General features: G+C 44.7%; 2 protein-coding genes across 3 annotated transcripts in view; both read right to left on the bottom strand.

The window, feature by feature from the left end:
- Positions 1–10,950, bottom strand: part of Mrgn1 (Mahogunin ring finger 1) — a 34,617-nt gene extending 23,667 nt beyond the window's left edge. Inside the window, exons 1-7 of one of the 2 annotated variants that reach the window (XM_089587771.1) lie at positions 10,813–10,950; positions 7,273–7,391; positions 6,571–6,659; positions 6,218–6,367; positions 5,596–5,713; positions 3,872–3,938; positions 934–1,091 (exon numbers count right to left, since the gene is read on the bottom strand). In XM_089587771.1, the coding sequence (XP_089443897.1) occupies positions 934–1,091; positions 3,872–3,938; positions 5,596–5,713; positions 6,218–6,367; positions 6,571–6,659; positions 7,273–7,365 (675 nt within the window). In that variant the 5' untranslated portion in view covers positions 7,366–7,391; positions 10,813–10,950. Of the gene's footprint in view, positions 1–933; positions 1,092–3,871; positions 3,939–5,595; positions 5,714–6,217; positions 6,368–6,570; positions 6,660–7,272; positions 7,392–7,861; positions 8,376–10,812 lie in introns of those variants that run through there. The other variant, XM_089587770.1, reaches the window with a different exon arrangement.
- LOC149347928 (uncharacterized) lies at positions 10,752–18,840 on the bottom strand. Its single transcript, XM_089587772.1, has 5 exons — positions 18,605–18,840; positions 18,477–18,543; positions 14,845–14,968; positions 13,298–13,427; positions 10,752–10,953 (listed from the first exon to the last, which is right to left on the bottom strand). Exons 1-5 carry the CDS (start codon positions 18,803–18,805, stop codon positions 10,837–10,839), a joined length of 639 nt encoding a protein of 212 aa, XP_089443898.1. The 5' UTR covers positions 18,806–18,840; the 3' UTR covers positions 10,752–10,836.
- Positions 18,841–19,417: the final 577 nt, after the last annotated feature.

Below are 19,417 nucleotides of genomic sequence, written 5' to 3'. Positions count from 1 at the left end.
AATTTTGAGCACAGATGTGTTTTTCTCTCCTGATTCCAAATATGTAGTTATAATTGTGCTGGTGGTTTTAGATCAAAAGTTATCTTAAATTCTAGAGAGTAATTAGGTAATTTCTTACGCAGCTTTAATGAACTTTCTCACTGCATTTTGTTGCTTTTAATTACATGAACTGATAGCCAGCAAATTCCCATACATGATGGCATTCTCACTTTTTTTGTTTAGGCCACGTATAAATAGCAATTTACAATTAGCTTAACGAGTTGCAGTGTAAAATGCTGCAACCTTTTACTCTCGACATAGTATGTCAGGATGACCTTTAGAGAAAAACGAAAAATGTCATAGGGTATGGGAACTCTCTGGCTATCAATTCATGTAAATAAAAGCAACAAAATGCAATGAAAAAGTTCATTAAAGCTGCGTAAGAAATTACCTAATTATATTCTAGACTTTATAAGATCTAAGACCACCAGCTCAATTATGATTACATATTTGGAATCAGAAGAGAAAAACACACCTGTGCACAAAATTTCACGAGATTCTAGACATAAACAAAAAAGTTAGTTTTAAGACCCTCCTCCCCCCTTAAATTTCTCCCCTGTGTCCCAAGGGATCATGGAATAAGGGATATTCAAAATTCCGCAAGTGCGCTTTCCCACATAGCTATGTTGCCCCAAACAAGATGGCCGACTTCGCTATAAAGGAACTATGTGGGCTACAGGACAAGCACTAAAGGTGTGGATAGAATGTAAGAAACATATTTTGGAAGAATCAAACAACCAACCAGTCTTTCTTGCTTTGTTTCAGCTGGAAACGGATGGCCAGCCATCTTGTTTGGGGCAACATTGTTATGCGGGAAAGCGCACTTGCGGAGTTTTGAGTATCCCCTATTCCAGTGAGCCAATGCTGCCACGACGTCGGGAAATGCGCTCATACCTTGGTCTGGGCCACATTTTTGTTCTCAATGCCGTAGATCTCCTGCAGCAGGTAGCAGAGGCCATCGACAAACAGCTTCTGCTTGAGCGGCTTGAGGGTGTACGTGTTGTCCGAGTTCTTCTCCACCACGGCGACCAGCACGTGCGACTGCCGCGGCTCTGCGGAGCACGGCATGCCGCGGAGGGGAGGAAAAAATGAAAGAAATGGAGAAAACACCAGAGGGCAGGGAAGAATGGAGAAGCAAAAACAGAGAACTTGAACAACAAATAAATGAAAATGCGGTGAGCAACACTCTATTCAAATAAGCAAACAAGGGAAGGGAATGAGGGGCTCGTTATAAATATGAAAGAAGCCAACAGCCACAGAAACCAAGGAGCACAGGGGATTTTTTTTTTTAATTTATTTATTTTGTGGTGTTGGTCAATTTAGAATATTACTGAATATGTTATCGCTTAAAGCTAATTGATTAGAAAAGCAGAAGAAAAAACAACCACTGCCGCCGGTGGGATCCGAACCCACGACCTCCGAATTACGCGTCCGGTGCTCTACCTCTGAGCTACGGCGACGGCTGTCAAATCTTCTGCTTTCGGGGGTATTTATGTTTACAAGTAACCTAACTTTGAGAGTGTTCATCAGCGCCACCCACGTTCATAAGCGGCGGACGTAGAACGTCCTGAGTTACCGAAGGTGTGACGTAGAACGTCATAGGGTATGGGAACTCTCTGACGTTCTACGTCACACCTGCGGTAACTCAGGACTTTCTACGTCCGCCGCTTATGAACGTGGGTGGCGCTGATGAACACTCTCAAAGTTAGGTTACTTGTAAACATAAATACCCCCGAAAGCAGAAGATTTGACAGCCGTCGCCGTAGCTCAGAGGTAGAGCACCGGACGCGTAATTCGGAGGTCGTGGGTTCGGATCCCACCGGCGGCAGTGGTTGTTTTTTCTTCTGCTTTTCTAATCAATTAGCTTTAAGCGATAACATATTCAGTAATATTCTAAATTGACCAACACCACAAAATAAATAAATTAAAAAAAAAAAATCCCCTGTGCTCCTTGGTTTCTGTGGCTGTTGGCTTCTTTCATATTTATAACGAGCCCCTCATTCCCTTCCCTTGTTTGCTTAATTGCTTAACGAGGGCCTCGGTTCTGGCAGCCTTGACGCCATAGGAAGCATAAGAGGGTTCTCACGCAGCTTCCACCCTCTCCGTTCGATGACGTTCTACGTCACACCTGCGGTAACTCAGGACGTTCTACGTCCGCCGCTTATGAACGTGGGTGGCGCTGATGAACACTCTCAAAGTTAGGTTACTTGTAAACATAAATACCCCCGAAAGCAGAAGATTTGACAGCCGTCGCCGTAGCTCAGAGGTAGAGCACCGGACGCGTAATTCGGAGGTCGTGGGTTCGGATCCCACCGGCGGCAGTGGTTGTTTTTTCTTCTGCTTTTCTAATCAATTAGCTTTAAGCGATAACATATTCAGTAATATTCTAAATTGACCAACACCACAAAATAAATAAATTAAAAAAAAAAAATCCCCTGTGCTCCTTGGTTTCTGTGGCTGTTGGCTTCTTTCATATTTATAACGAGCCCCTCATTCCCTTCCCTTGTTTGCTTAATTGCTTAACGAGGGCCTCGGTTCTGGCAGCCTTGACGCCATAGGAAGCATAAGAGGGTTCTCACGCAGCTTCCACCCTCTCCGTTCGATGACGTTCTACGTCACACCTGCGGTAACTCAGGACGTTCTACGTCCGCCGCTTATGAACGTGGGTGGCGCTGATGAACACTCTCAAAGTTAGGTTACTTGTAAACATAAATACCCCCGAAAGCAGAAGATTTGACAGCCGTCGCCGTAGCTCAGAGGTAGAGCACCGGACGCGTAATTCGGAGGTCGTGGGTTCGGATCCCACCGGCGGCAGTGGTTGTTTTTTCTTCTGCTTTTCTAATCAATTAGCTTTAAGCGATAACATATTCAGTAATATTCTAAATTGACCAACACCACAAAATAAATAAATTAAAAAAAAAAAATCCCCTGTGCTCCTTGGTTTCTGTGGCTGTTGGCTTCACTCTATTCAAATGCTTTTTATGCCATCAAACAGGTCACTGCGAGGAAATTTTTGGCAATGATCCTACACCAACTGGCCCAACAGCCTGCACTATTAAATAGGCCTTATTTAGAAGCAAAAATAATTAACCTCAGTCATAAAGCAAAGCAGCTTTCAAAAATCTTTAAAGAAAAGTTTCCTAAAAAAAAGTTAGCCAACAAGTCATTTAAACATTAGAAGTCCTGAAAAGAACAAATGCCTAAACAAGCTGTCGGTTATTTTTTGATCAAAGGTAGCAAAATACAGCCAATTAGGGCATGTTAATAAGAAAAAAAAAGAAAGTAACACTCTAGAGCCAGGTTTAAATTAATTTAGTAAAGACAGATCAGTACTTCCTCATCGAGACTAAACAATTCTTCGAAAACATAGCGCAAAAAGGACCCGGGCGACACAGAACTGGACGGGACAGGCGCTAGCCTGTCCCGTCCACTTCTGTGTCGCCCGTGACCTTTTTGCGCTATGTTTTCGAAGAACTGTTACCAACTAGCCCAAACCAAGCTACTGTTACAGACTAAACAATGCACATGCCTGCCCAAGTCAGTCTGAACAAACTCGCTGTGCAAAATGGCAAACATAAGAACAATGAGTGTAAACATGGTGCACCAAGCAAAGCTTCAATGAATGCACGCATATAACCCAATACAGCATGCGACGAATGGATAAAAGACGTGGTGCTCTCTGGAGAAACTCATCCAGTCATCAAACAGGACAACTTTGCATTGCAGGATAACTTTGCATTCTTGCACTGAACTAAAGCAAAGTATAGCTAGCACTAAACAAGCCCCATGGAGAGAAGGAAACAGTAGCAAACAAAGACGAGGCACAGCTTACCATCCCCTTCTTCGGCTAAGCAGTGGATCACAACGGGCAGGACTTCCTCCTCGAAGTTGTAGCTCAGCTGTGCACAAGTAAATCAGACAAAAACAGGGCGTGTTACACAACAGTTGTAATGGAAGAAACTTGTAGCATACTTCCGAATGCACTTTACTTCACTCGAATCTTTTCTCATGGATGAAAAAAAAAAAGACCTTTTCTTTTTCCCCACAAATAATCCACGATTTCACACTGAACAAAAACTTGGACACCCGAGACTGCTTGTTAAGTTAAATACAAAAGTGTTAATACCGCTACACTCTAATATCCGTGACTACCCAGTGGGAGATGAATATTTACATGCAGCTACTTTAAAATGTACACTGGAATTTCATTGGAAATTGAACCTGGCAATGTTTAATGCTAGAACCTTATCCAGTGAGGCTAGTCCAGCAGCGCCGTTTGAGGAACTAACAGGTAGTAAATGGGATGTCACAAGACTTAGTGAGGTTAGGAGGACAGATGATGACTTTAATATTCTGGAAACTCAACTGTGCAGTCAACTTTTTGCTTTAGAATGACAGTGAGAAAAACACCAAGCAATTTTTGTCCTCAGTCAAAATCAATTCTATGGCTCTCTCCAGTAATGTTGATGTTTGCTTGGGAGCTAAAGACGAATTCATTGCTCAGAAAATTAGATGTAATGATTGGACATTCCACTAGATTCAAACTTGTGACATCAATACTGAAAAGGACTCCGAGATCACCGTTCAGAAATGATAGCAACACAGCCTAGCCACAGAGATCCACGCACAAAAACTGCCTTGACATCCCCGCAGTCTTCTCGTAAAAACGGCTGGCAGTAGCAGTACCTGAATTTCAATTTCCTACCTATTCCAGATAATAATAGCTTCATTTTCAGTTAACCTTTTCAAGCGCCACTTTTCGTTTTGATCGAAAACAATTATTTTTCTATCTAAATAGTATATACAGGCCCCAAGAAAGTTAATTTGTTAATTTTCCAGCACGAAAGACCAGCAGGTCATCTTTTATAAGGATGTGCTAAATGCCATAGAAAGTGCAACAGTGGTTGGAAATGGTAGCGTCAGAATGCCCGGGTTTGTCAAGTAAACACCCGAGGGATAGCAGAATCACTTTCTGTCCCAAAGACGCACATTACGCTCAAAACCAAGCAGTGAGCAAGAACAATCGATGTCATTACTACGTCATGAACCCACATCACATGAACATTTAGACCATGAGCAGGGTTATGCGGAGACCCATGGGGCCTGCGTGTTTCGGATTCTCTTTCGAAATAAAGTTTTTCGTCTGTCTGTCTGCATGACAATGACAGAGGACATGGTACCCAGCTAGCTGTTTTGTCAAATATCATTTACTGCATTCGCTATACGACACAAAAAACAACTTATTTGCGCCAGGAAGAATGCTAAACTCAACTGAAACAATGACATCATTTCGAGGTGCAGCACACTCTCAGAAAAAAACTATGAGTTTCTTGCGTACACAACTGTGCACAAAGCGCCTTAAAGGGTTAAAGAAGCGTCCTTGTCTTAATACTGCGACAATCCGTTGATACAGGATTCAATTCACAGTCGGGGTCCTTTAAATGTGGGTGTGGCTCTCAGAATCAGTGGAACACATCATATGTGCTTGACGGTGAATTTCGCGCACCTCCAGCTATCCTGGGTGCCCACTGAATAAGACGACTTCCGTATACTCACTTCTTCCTCACAGTATTGACTTGGATCAAAAATGTGGGATGACTGGCTGAACTGCTGATTGGCACCGCGCTTGTAGTGATACGTCTCCGAACTCATTTCTGCATTTCTTGGGCTATAACTGCACGCAGAGGGAAACATGGCATGAGAAGATGCTACTCGTGTTGGCTTATCTGTTACACATGTGTACAGCAGACATTGGCACATGCACATTTCTGTGTAAAAAAAGGAGCTCCTAAACAGTCGATGACTAGAAAACCTCCTGTTAGCAGTAAACAAAAGAGTTATGACGGCAGCATTTGTAACTAACCAAAGCAAATGGATGATCCAAAGCAAATGGATGATAATGAAGACTTGAAAATGTGTGTAATTCAAGTTGAAATGTTGCACTATATAAAATGCTTAACATTCACTGCCAGAAAAATTCTCGAATAATGCGGAGAAAATCCTGCTGCAGCCAGCTCTCAAGCTTTCAACTCCGGCAGTTAGTAATTTAAGAAAAGGAACATGGCAGTCACTTGTCAATTATGACCAGTTTCCGGTAAAGATGGCTTAGCATGCCTCCAGCGCACTAACTGTAATGACGTAAATCTGTGCCCTTGAGTCTTCAAGAGAAGTCACTCACATTAAACCGTTTGTGGTGATTTCTTCGGCGCAGAAATAGTGGATGGTGATGGCACATCGAACGTCGGTGTCAAAGGTGAACTCTATGTTGTACCGGCACGGAGGGCTAGCCTCCGTCACTTCGTCGTCTGCTTTAGACTCCTCTTGAACTCTGTCAGCATGAAAAGAAGACGGCACAGGCACAACCGCTAATATATTCTGTGATACCTGCTTCCAAATGCAATTCACTGTAGAAACATTCCCACAATTAGCTATATTGATGTCTGCGTATGCCTTCTAGTGTGATTCTGGGTCACAGGAAATAGGTTACAGCAGTAGAGGCAGAAAGGGGAAAAAATAATGCAAAGTACGTACCTGACAAAACGCAGCGATTCTTTACGAATGTTAACTAGACTCCGCAATGGTCTTGTCGGCTCATTGGCCTGAGGCGCAGGGTAAGGAAACTGCAAGAAGATGGCAAAGCAAAGAATGGATCAATGTAAGCTCAAATCACCGAGCAGAATATTTACTGACACTAACCTAATATGCAGTTGTGAAGGTGACTGCCCTGTAATATTACTGTGACTCACATGGTCAGTCATGGGTATGGTGGAAATCAATTGCTTCCCAAGGATGCACAAGACGCTAATTAATGCATAACACGCACAATTTTCGTTCAAATGCCAGCATAATGCAGTAGTAAATAACCGCCGAGCCGACCACTGAATAACTACCAACAGCCCAAGCGAACAAGCAGCAAGTTTCGGGAGCACTCCAACACCAAGGACGTCACACATACTATATGTGCCACTACGTGCATAATTTATACAGCATGCATTAAGTCCGGCCCAGTACAACTACAGCCGTTTAACTTGATTAAACACACAATTAGGCAACCTTGCTCAGTCACACGAACTACGCACAGCAACTCTTCCAACTCGCAGCTAACTCGATCATGCTACCGACCTTGCAAAACTCGACGTCAACCGTGTCAACAAAACATTCGCGGATCACAGAGCAGCGAGGTCGACGTACTGTACGCAAAACGACAAAGTCGACGCCTAGCACTCCACTTACGGGCGTCGGCTTGCCGCCGAGAAAGTTGAGGTCCGTGTTTTCGCCGAAAAGGTAAGCCTCCGGCTGATTGGCGTCGAAGCGTTCTCCACCCATGATGAAGTGACTCGCGAAGTAGTTGCCTGCAACACAATACAGCAGTGGCCGATCGTCACTCGAATGGTTCCCAGCCAAACCTTCGCAACGATCGCAATCAACAGGTTTTCGCTTGCAAACGCAAGCTTCCAATGCTCAACGAACGCTAACATCGGTGTCACGTCGATCGCGCCGCTTCCCTCAGTGAAATTTTGAAGTTTCGCGACTTCGAAAGAGCGGCCGATCGAGGTTGACCGGATGTAAACATAGCACAAGTCGGGTGCGAAACAGAGCGCTGTACGTGAAATCGGGATCACCATCGACGCTTCCGTGAAGCGCCGGACGAACATTGACATCCGTACGGAACATCAATCGAGGTCTGGCAGGCTTTGCCAAACGTGCACCGTCGAAAAATAAAAAAAAGGACACCTACGAGACATGCACTACGCGTGCCTGTCAGACGCCATTGGACTACAGCTGTTTTTTTCTTTAAATGCCCCGCAAGGAGACCGCTCACCAGTTTTGGGCGGATACCTGTACGCATAGTTGGCCACAAAGTCCACTTCTTCGACCCGGACGTTCTGCCTGCTCCATATGCCGCCCATGTTAACGCGATTACTCGCGTGAAACTTGTTCCTATAACGGGTTTGAGTTCACGCGAAGTAGCAGCATGGATCTCCCTTCGCTCGTAAAACGGGATCGTACCGCCGATGCTGGCGCGCTCCTGCGGCTGCCAGACGGCGCGCAGTTAAGTAGTGCGCGGCTACGATTCGCTAGCCCCGGAGACGCGTCACAAGGCGCCAAATTTTGAATTCCAACGCAAACACACCTCTCAAGAATCTTGGGAATGCTGATACAGTCAAACCAAAAAAACAACACACTAATTAAGAAACTGAGAAACACCGTCAACCATATCTCCCTCCTCATCAGACGCATCGCAAATAGGCGAGGAGGAGTTGAAGAAGACAAGACCGGGAAACTAATACAAGCCTTCATTCTTAGCAGAGTCATCTACTCTACACCATACGTCACCCTCGTAGCCAGAGAAAGGTACGACCTGGATTATCTAATTAGTCCTACAAAACTGCGCTCAACCTCCCTCGTTATACCCCAGATGAAAAAGTACTACAGTTAGGAATTCATAACACTTTAGCGGAAATGATGGAAGCACACCACACAATGCGAAAGACTATCAGGTTCTGAAACGGGACGTTTCATCCTAAAGAAAGCAGGAATACAATATGAAGGAATCCATACACCCACCTTGCCAATTCCAAGACACGTGCACGAACACTTAACAGTCCCTCCTCTGCCTAAAAACTTGCATCCACACTACGATAAGGACAGAAGAAAGGCTAGGGAACAAAAACTTCACGAAAGATTTTCACTTCAGAAAGACACGGCGCACGTGGACGTGGCAGAACATGCGGACAGAGACGCCTTTTCCCTGGCAGTTGTCGATCATCAAGGTTCTCCCCTTGCTTCAGCGACAATCCATAAAACAAAATTTCCGGAGGAGGCCGAAGAAGCTGCCATAGCTTTAGCCATTACCTCCACCACTGCCAAATACATCATCAGCGACTCTAAAACAGCAATTCGAAATTTTGCAAAAGGAAAGGCCCACTCAGCAGCCATCAAAATCTTACAAAAAATCTCCAATACCCACCAGATCACATTGATCTGGGTCCCCGCCCATTCGGACCATCCTGGAAACGAGGCGGCGCACCAATTTGCCCGAGGATTCGCAGTTAACCAGGAAGTGTGCTACGCCGAGCTCAGGTTGGCCCAAGAGCGAGTGACATCCTACAAAGAAATTACAGCCCAATTCATGAAAAAAAGACAAATCTTCCCAAAACCCCATAGATCTCTAAGTGAAACACAACAAGTCAGTTGGCGGCATCTCCAAACAGGCGCTTTCTTTAATCCGTACATGTACTCCATATGGTACCAGAGCAGTTCAGCACCGTCTGTTTGCTCTGTGGGCACCAAAAGGCAGACACACTGTACATCCTATGCTCGTGTAATCAAGGCAAGCCATTGAAGAGTCCGCAGCTCTCTACCCAATTGCAGTGGGGGGCTCTGCCGCTCAGCTCGGACCCAAAGGTTCAACTCCGAGTCACGGAGCAGGCCGAAGAGGTTGCCGAACGACATCGTCGGTCGGCCACCTGGTGTCCGGCCTAGAAGAGGAGCTCACTGTGGGGAGGGGAATAACACGCCTACCCGCACCTAAGAACTCTTATTTGATAAAGTTTACCTCCTCCTCTCGTCATCCTCAAATCCACTCAACTCTCAATTACGGGTGCTCAAATCCCTATTATATGTCCCCGTATGATTACATAGACCGTTCCACATAGAGGCCGAAGGAAGCCGCCATACTGGGCTGTGGGCGACACCTCCGAACACTGCTCGTATGCAGGTCCCTACAAAAGTTTGAGCATTCAGTAAAAAAATACTTCATAACTATGTGACAAGCACATCTTTTCCTGTTTCCTCCCTAGTTTTCCTCTTCGTGTATAATATCATTTTCAACTTAGTAGAGAAACAACAACAAAAAAAGTCTTTGCGCAAACTGGTCGTTCCCGTCACATGGAAAGGACCTGCACTTTGAAAGCAACCTAACTTCTGGTTAGGCTGAAAGTTAGTGCTCGTGGCACGCATCTCTTAGTCTGTGTCCTGTGTGCTCGCTGTGCTGCTTTCCAAACCTGTCGCCAAATGGCCCAGCATAATCTGTAAACACCTGATCGTAGAGCAGAGAAATGTTGAGGTATGAATCTTCTCGTGACCTCCCCACTACAATGCCACCTGTCCCAAAAGTCATGAATAGGTTCGTAGACATACCTATCAGGTATATCCGTAGATGTCACAACATCTGCTCTTTCAACTGTTGTAAGGGGCACACAACAGTCTAGTGAGCAGTACGATGATACCCATGAAGCACCTCACAGCAAAATGCGTAGCCCAGTTTGAAAATGCTGGCAAATGAAAGTTCTGTATCTCTCAGTGATAGTGACTCTCATCATTGGTTGGTTGGTTTGTTTATGGGGTTTAACGTCCCAAAGCGACTGAGGCTATGAGAGACGCCGTAGTGGAGGGCTCCGGAAATTTCGACCACCTGGGGTTCTTTAACGTGCACTGACATCGCACAGTACACGGGCCTCTAGAATTTCTCCTCCAAAGAAATTCCAGCCGCCGCGGCCGGGATCGAACCCGCGTCTTTCGGGTCAGCAGCCGAGCACCATAACCGCTGAGCCACCGCGGCGGCTCTCATCATTGGTGAGATATAGATCTTGCTACCCAAATATTTGTCAACCACCTCCTTACATGCAGGACAACAGTAAACGCCACCCGGTAGCTACCTCACAAAGTGAGGCCATTTTTACACAGGTACCATAGACAAACATCGTGCATGGACATATCTTAATCAAGTTTTAATGGTACTCAACAAGCATAGAATATAGTATACTGAACTTTGTAAGAAAGAATGACAAGACGTTAGATGCTTCCAGACGGGAACTGTACAGATTGCTTCAGAGACTGGATACGGCGCTGAAGTTCATCGATTTTTTCATCATTGAGGGACACTGCTCTCTCCAAAGCTTCATGTTCCTCCTGCAGAAGAGAAAAGAAAAAGAAGTTAGTAGCAGCAAATAATTTGCAAGAAATTAAAAGGGCAGTTTTTACCAGGCCAGTTGCAAAACCCTCCAATAACATCCGGGCATATTGCACGAGCAGCTTAGGGAAACAACCGGAGCTGGCGCTCTCTATGAGCAAAAATATAGAATAAACGTAACATTTATGCGAATGCAATTGTGCTGAAAATCAATAGTGGCGTTCGATAGCAACCCAATGAACACTGAAACTCCCACGGACGTCCTGATCGTCTGTAGTACGTCCATGGCAATTTTAATGTCCATTGGGAACCTGTCTGTCCAAAGCTGACATATGAGGTTGGTTGGTTTATGGGGTTTAACGTCCCAAAGCGACTAAGGCTATGAGAGACGCCGTAGTGGAGGGCTCCGGAAATTTCTATCAGCATACTGAATTCTGAAAATGTCCAGTAGGGATTGCAAAGAATTTATGATGACCTGCTCAATACGGCTCTCTTGTCTATGCTTTGAGAATACTTCTATACATAGGGCCCTTTGTTTCCGGGAAGAAAATAAAAAAGGCTTCACTTGATCCTTGTACTCCACAAGGAGTCCTTGACCATCAGGTGAAACCAAACTTCTACCCAAAGACGTGCCATCAAGAGAGTAGTTCATCAGTGCAAAGCGCCAGTGGTACCGAATGGAAGTTAGTGCATATGTTGTGCTTATCACAGAGTGCCATTTTTACTTAGTAAAAAACTCCGCAAGAAACGGCACCGTGTGACGTCAGGATCCGACAAGCCACATGACGAAGATGATGACATCGCATAATTAAATAACGCTAATTAACATAAGCTAAGTATCATATCTGATCAATGACGATTAATGTAATTAGATGACACCAAGGCTAATTAGCATAATTAATAACGACATCATACCAAGTCCCGTGACAACGGTGTAATATGACGCCATACCAGGTCACGTGACGTCACGCTTAATCATGTGACAACAATGTAATGACACCATCCCAAGTCCCCCACCCCTAATCCATGAAGGTGCAGATGAAATCCCAATGATGGCATCACTGGCTCACCTCAATGTAATGGCAGCATTGCTCACTATATTCGCATCAAAATTTTGAGCAACCGTTCATTGTAAAGCATTCTGGGTGGTGTCATAGCATTTCTCTTCGCATATAGCTTACATGTTTTGGTCAAGTTGGAGGCTAGCTTGCGAGAGGACCGATGACATATGCATCTTCAGTTACATGCTTTATGGTGCGGTTGAGGTGTCCACCGAGATGTCTAGATGTGAGAGCTACTTCGCTCTTTCCTTTCTTAAAAAAAATTCAAAAATCTTTTCTTTCCACAAAACATATGATTTCGCATTCCTCCATGTAAGCAGACGTGACCTGAGAATTTTTGTTGATTCTAAACCATTTTCTATGCATGTCATTCGTGGCGTGGCTGAATTTCAGAACGAATCAGAAAAGTGTGTTTCAGAAGCACGAAGACAGAACACACCGGGAGTTTTACTGTCATTACATCAAGCGCTACTGAGTGCTCCAGGGCTCTCGTGCATTTAAAATCGCTGTGATCATATTGAATGAATGTTTATGCTATACATGAAGGCAGCAGGCACAGCAAGGACATGCAAGTACTGCACAAAGGATGGTAACGTACGTGACTAAGTATGAAGTAATAAATGAGAGAGGAAAAAAAAAATATATAATTTTCTGAACAGTTCCCTTCAGCAATCTGACATTTCTGCCAAAAAATAGACCACTTTATGCCCTGCATACACACACACACACACACAAAAAAATGCGAAAGGTAAATTAGCATTTATGTCTGCATAAAATGACATGAAAACAGAATTCTAGTTACGAAGCTTTCTTTTCGAATATCCTGACTTGTGCCCAAACTCCCTTCAAAAAGTAATAAAAGCTGAAAACGAAGGGCCCTGCGTATACAGAGAAGGAATTTGGAAGTTTGAGCAGCTCGCCACTTATGTACACACTGAGAAGCCAACTGGACCATAGGAACACTGAACATAAAAGGAACGCCCTCAAGGTGTTTGCCACACATGCACAGGCAGAAAAAGACAGAATACTGAGGCTCTCTGCTTCTACCTGCCATCATACAACCTAAATGATTAACCCGAACTCCTTTTTTCTGCATTTTAAATGAAAAAAGCCTTCAGAGTGTCATGTTTCAATGTCTCCCATGGTACATACTTCCTATCACACCCTAGACACACTTTTCTAGTATCCCATTCAGCCCTCTCTAGTACTACAGATAACACCGAGTGTTTCTCGCATGCCCGTCATTGTTTTTATTTTTAACGTGCATACAAACGCCACTCACGTGTAACTCGTCCATGTTGATGTCTATGGGGGGCCTCTGGTCCAGCAGCTCATGGGCTCTCTTAGAGTTGGCGGTGATTCCACAGGCCGTGACAATGCCGCGCCGCATGCTGTCTGCAGCCTCGTTACATCTGCGACACAAAGACGCAGTCACAGTAACATTTCAGTCACTACAACATTAGAGAGTTTTAGCACGGTGCTATGACCTACACCCAATGGGAACTGAAATTCCCTTGGACGTCCTGTTGACCTTTAGGACATCCATGAGACATCCAAGAGAGCTCCATTGCTCGTCGTAGCAGGCCCTCCAGCCAACAGCACTGACCTAATGTCACAACATCACAGTCAATTGCCTTGAACCTGCTAGCGCAGCAGCCTTTTCAAAAAGACGTCGAGGTCTGCCGACATATTTAACACTGTAGAAGCAGCTTTCAAACTTGGAAATGAGCAGGCCTAGGTGAACAGCACACCTCTCAATGGACATTAAAACTCGCATGGACGTAATGCGGACGTTCAGGACATCTGAGGGAGTTCCAGTGCCCATTGGGCTCAGCCAGTTACAATCTGATGGCATGCGCATACTTAAGAAAATATTTTTTTAACTATTTGGAGTAGGCTACGGCTTAGTTCAAAAAATTGGCAAGGGCCACTGTGGCCCTCCAATATCTCTCTCTTCTCTTTCCAATTCTCTATCCATGATGGAGTCCGTCCATTTTTCTAACCCTTCTTTTTTCCTTATCTCACTCTTAGCTTGACTTAGCTGTTGCGTCGGCATGCCTTGGCTTGACACTTACTACAAGCTTCAGTTGCATGACGACGACTCAGGGTGCACTACCATAAACGGCTCTCTTTGTTAAAAAATAACGTACAACACACAATCACAGGGAAAGTCATTCAAAGCACCTCACAGTGTCAGTAATGACTCATATGCAGCCTCCAGCACAGCAGAAATCGCAAAATGAGGGGGAAAGGCTTAGAAGTAGTACTTCGAATCACTGAGGGGATATTTTTTGACCGCTGATAACATAAGCAACACAAACTGCATTCAAAACATTCTCACATCCAGTGATCCTGCAAAGTTAACAAATACTGTACGCAAGCTGGTTTAGCATGTTGTTCATGCAAGGGCAGCAAAAGATTAGCAAGACAAAGAAAAGAACCACACACACATTGGCAGATGCTGAGCAGATGCATGCTAGTAATTCCTTACTGGGTCTGGCCAATCTGCTAATGCCATTCTGTGAAGATTCCACAAAAAGGAATATTCCTTTCATGCTGCACAAGTACTGAAAGATTCTTTAATGCTCTTCAGGGCCATTTCAATTTGTAAGCTGCCACGCTTATCACACACCATAGCTCACGTCAGCACTTCTGTCTGCAACGGTCTGGAATAAGACACTGGCAGCACCAGTTTCGAAACGGGCTTTCATAACCGAAGAGATAAAAAAAAAAAAAAGGCTGCTTTGTGTTCAGACAGCAGGAAGATGCCTGTGAAAGTAATGTCTGCTTTACGCCAGTAGCAAAGATGAAAGATCTCAACTTGCTTACTTGCCGCGCTGCTCTTCACCTCGTACCTCGATGACCAATTCCGTCTCCTTGCTAGGTGACGACACTGTTTTCACAAGCGAAGTAACCCGACGGGCTGTGGCATCAATCTGGCGCCGAAGATCAGCTGATATCCAGAAAGAAATGGATGATGTAAGCGTTAAGAATAAACAAAAAGTTGCTCGTAACAGTCAAAAGATATAACTTCTGCTAACAAAAAATTCTAGCTCAGCTTCGTTTAGTGTTTCAAGAAGGGACCCCTTTAAAGAGAACTAGATCTTACCTCACCCCTAGCAGGCTAGCATATGAGCGCATATACACATTTGCAAGTAACAGTAATAGGCTCAAATACCAATGCCACCGATTTTTCTGATTGCCACATCGTTTGGTGGGCCTACGAGTGGACCTCTAGCAATGTCATCTGGATGTTTTGAATGGATTTACCATACCTAGGTGTGAACAAGAGTTTCCAGGAACATCTTTCAGTATAAGCTATACATGTATTGTGCCTCAAATCGGGCAACATGTGGTCTATTGTTCAGAAAGTTATTGCCATAACCCTAACTGGTTTTGCAATGCATTTTTAAAGCCACAAAGGCTGGTGTTTTGTGCAAGAGTAGTTGCCTGAATGTATGTTAAAGGGTCAGTCTACTCACCGAGATGAGTGTATAAATAATGGCATATTCTGGTACTTGGCACCCTCTAACATCCATAACGAGGGAACTGCTCCCTGTAGAGGCAGGAATTTATATTTTATTTCGGCGTTAAAAGTCGCGCAAAAATGCATGGTGGCGACCCCAAACGTTCATTTTGTTCAAGCTGGTGGTAGCCTTTTTTTGTAGAAGCGTAAGTGAATATACTACATACCGTTAGTATCCCCCAATGTCACAGAAACGTACTTTTTGTTCTAAACTGTAGAAGGCGTACCACTCGCTTCTTTTTGTAAATCACATTAATATTTATAGTTATACGTACGCTAAACGCAGGCACATTCCCACTTTTAGTTCAGCGTATGCTAGCAGAGACGCAAAAATAAACTCAGCCTATAGTGGCGCCATCTGCTTGTCAGAACGGGAACCATTGCTGTAAACAAACCGACTCTCCACTTAAGCCTAGAAGCGGCAGAATCGTCACTCTAATTATTAAAATAAAGCAAATTTATCACTTATACGTTTTCTTATAGGCTAGATGAGACGAAGCGAAAGACCAGCGCCCCATTTATGGGCGGTGAACGCACTGAAAAAGGCAGCAACAACGAGAATTCAGTCCGAATACGAGAGGTTCAGCTTCGACGGGCGCCGCCATGTTTGTCGCCGCGCGGCGGAAATCCAGATGGTTGCCAGATGAGACTACCATCTCATACAGATGAGTTCCCACATCAATAAATTCTATTTTAAAATGTTCTACCGCACTTCTTGGCACCACACATGGCTAAACGGTAATTTTAGTAAAGAGCTGTCGCTTGCCGCAAAGAAAATATGGCCGATAAAATTCAGTAGACTGACCCTTTAAAGCCTCCTAAAGCCTCCAGAAAAAATTATGCTTCTATTTGATTTTTCGAAGTACTCCAACCTGCCTACTATAGCGGTTAAATTTAATCATTCACGAGTCCAGTGTTCTACATAAGGCAACCGGTATTGCTCGCAAATTCAGCAAAGGAAACTGCCCACCTAATAACACATATAAATAGGTCTGACCTTTCTTCTAGACTCGTACATTCGTTGCCTTTCTCTACTGGCTCTCCCCCCCCCTAAAGCCAAAGCCTGGGCAATTTAAGCAGGGGGCACTTTATGGACAACATTTGGAGTGAGCAGCTGGGGTTCTATTCGCACAGCCTATTTCAGCATCAAATAAAACTCATCACGCGTAGCGCTAAAAGAATGCACAAAGTGCCCGATGATACATCTCATGTATAAAATCTATTCACATTAAAGAAACAGCCAGCGTTGCTGCAAGAGTGCCGACTTCCCACGCCTAAAATCAAAATCATGTCCAACATATGTGTGCCATACTACTTGCTGCGCTGTGGTTGCATGCATAGTGTTGCTCAATATACCTGGTGTCACTGTCTATGCGAGCTTCTAAAAGAGTACTTCATCCACCATGGGAATGCCAGGAAGAGAGTTTCTTAGTTGGCTTGGCCAGTATTGGGTTGAAAAAGTGTATTCTGCCTCATAATCGGTAGCTGTGGCGCAACGCTATGCTCTGTGCGCAAAATAAGTCCTTTTAACGGTGCATTTTTCTCTTTTTCAATAAATTTAATGCAGGTGAAAGCTCGATGCAAGGCTGGTACGAAAACTTCCACAGGATCACTTCGAAGCTTGCCTCGAGATGAGTCGTATTGTTACAACTGAATCGATATTTTAGCCTCAACAATAGACAAGCCAGATACGAAATCTCATATTCCCAGAATTCCTGTGCCTCTCCATGGCAGATAAAGTGCAGCGCCGCCAGTTTTACTTATAGGTAACGATGCGAAACTGGGGGCCACGCGCTCTTCCCCCAACAGTAGAACCTCGTTACAACAAAACAGTTTATAACGAAATAATGGATATAACGAATGAATGACGACTACCCTTGGAAGCTCAGTCAACACGGGCTATAACGAAGCTACGGCTATAACGAAGTAATCACCGGGGCCCTTTCAACTTCGTCATAACGAGGTTAAAGGTGCAGTGAAGAGGAATCTGAACTTGTCTTTTTGCGGCGGGAACTCGATCTACACGTTCCGAGCTTTCTTAGAAACTGCGATTTACTGCCCTGTGTGGCCGATTTCCCCAATTAAATCGAATAAACGTCCGGCTCCCGCCTTTTTTTTTTAATTCTGCCTCGTGCGGTGGGCGGAGTCGACCAACGCATGGAGCGCCTTTCACCCAGTCCCGTGGCGGCTTGCCGCTCTGCCATCGGCGGAGTAATACGTAGTAGTCCGTAGTAGCAAATAGTCCGCGCGTATTTTTATTTCTTCGGGCTTATCTTGCGGCTATATTATCTGCGAATGAAACTATTTATTCATGGAAACCTAAAAAACAAAATAAAGCGAAAGCAAAGCCTCCACGGGACTGGGTGAAAGGCGCTCCATGCGTTGGTCGACTCCGCCCACCGCACGAGGCAGAATTAAAAAAAAAGGCGGGAGCCGGACGTTAATTCGTTTTAATTGGGGAAATCGGCCACAAAGGGCAATAAGTCACTGTTTCTAAGAATGCTAGGAACATGTGGATCGAGTTCCCGCGGCAGAAAGACATGTTCAGAATCCTCTTCAGTGCACCTAAGCTGTACTACATGGAGCTGCACGCCCCATTAGCGTATTTCTATCAGGAGTTGCATGCGCTCTGTCATGCAACAGTGGGGGCAAAGAAAAAAGCTCAGTTTGACTTACAAGACAGACTTCTAACGTTCACATCTACTCCTTTTGTCAAAAGAACATAGCCCAAAGGGTTTGCTTCTAAAGAGGCGTATGAGCACGCAGTGCCAGCGCTTCAAAGATGGGAGGAACTTTCGCTTTTACCCGTCGAGAGCCCCATTACACAGGGTGAAAGCAGACACCCTGGGCTACTTACTTTAAACAAAGGCTGCACTACCCAATGGAGTTCCAGTGCCCATTGGGCACCGGTGAGTTACCACCAGTGACCACTCACCAAGCTCGCGAGGCCGCAGGCAGTTCGTCGCAGACTGTGACTCGATTGCATTTTTCTGGTCCAGCACCTGGGGCGAGAAGACACCAAGGTAAAGATAGGAGGCACACATAGCGCGGCTGTCGATATACCCCTTCGGCCTCGCTCAGAATTCTGACAGCACGGTTCATCAACGCCAAGTCGTTGCGAAGCACCGCCCTTTCTTTATCGAAACTGTGTTTAGCCGCCATCACCACTGCCACAGACGTGCGATGTGTGGTCAGTGCAGACGTGCACACCGGCAGGTGATGAGGACAAACAGTGAAGAAGGTGCTGAAGGTCCGACAGCTCATGCAGGCAGTACGAAACGACGAAACGCCCGCGCCGCCCGCGCTGCTACAGTGGGTTGGATTAGCTCGACTGGCCTCAAGCTGGATTTATTAAATTTTGAAACTTTCATTATTACCAGCAAATAAAATAAACTATAAACATTCATGCTTAGCAAAGGCAATAAGTACTTTTTAAAATTGAAATGAAATCTAAAATTTGTTTTCATGCCAGTCGCTACGGCGACACTTGTCAACAGATACGCGACAGAAGCAATGCGTTGCGTTTTACTACTTTCTACATGCTTTCTACCGCCTCACTCAATGAACTTACTGCACCGTCTTCCACTTTATTTTTATGCACACCTTACATAGATTCCAATGCTCACCGGCTCGCCCTTTTAAGGTGCAGCTTTTCTGTCTACTGACTGTTGCGTAAATCAAAGAAAATCGGAAAAAATTTTCTCGATCTAACCGCACGTTTGTTCGCGCTCAAATTTCTCACGGAGGTTGCATTTAGGGGTCAGTTTTGTTTTATACAGCATGGGGTACTTGGTAAGGAAGACTGCGCGGTTGCTTTGAAAGTACTTTCTCAACTACGTTATCATTTTCGGACACAAAAAACATTATTTGGACGAA

The sequence above is a fragment of the Amblyomma mixtum genome, chromosome 4, assembly GCF_055824585.1.
Source record: "Amblyomma mixtum isolate Tamu chromosome 4, ASM5582458v1, whole genome shotgun sequence".
Lineage (NCBI taxonomy): Eukaryota > Metazoa > Arthropoda > Arachnida > Ixodida > Ixodidae > Amblyomma > Amblyomma mixtum.
This window is presented reverse-complemented; position numbering and strand designations above follow the sequence as displayed.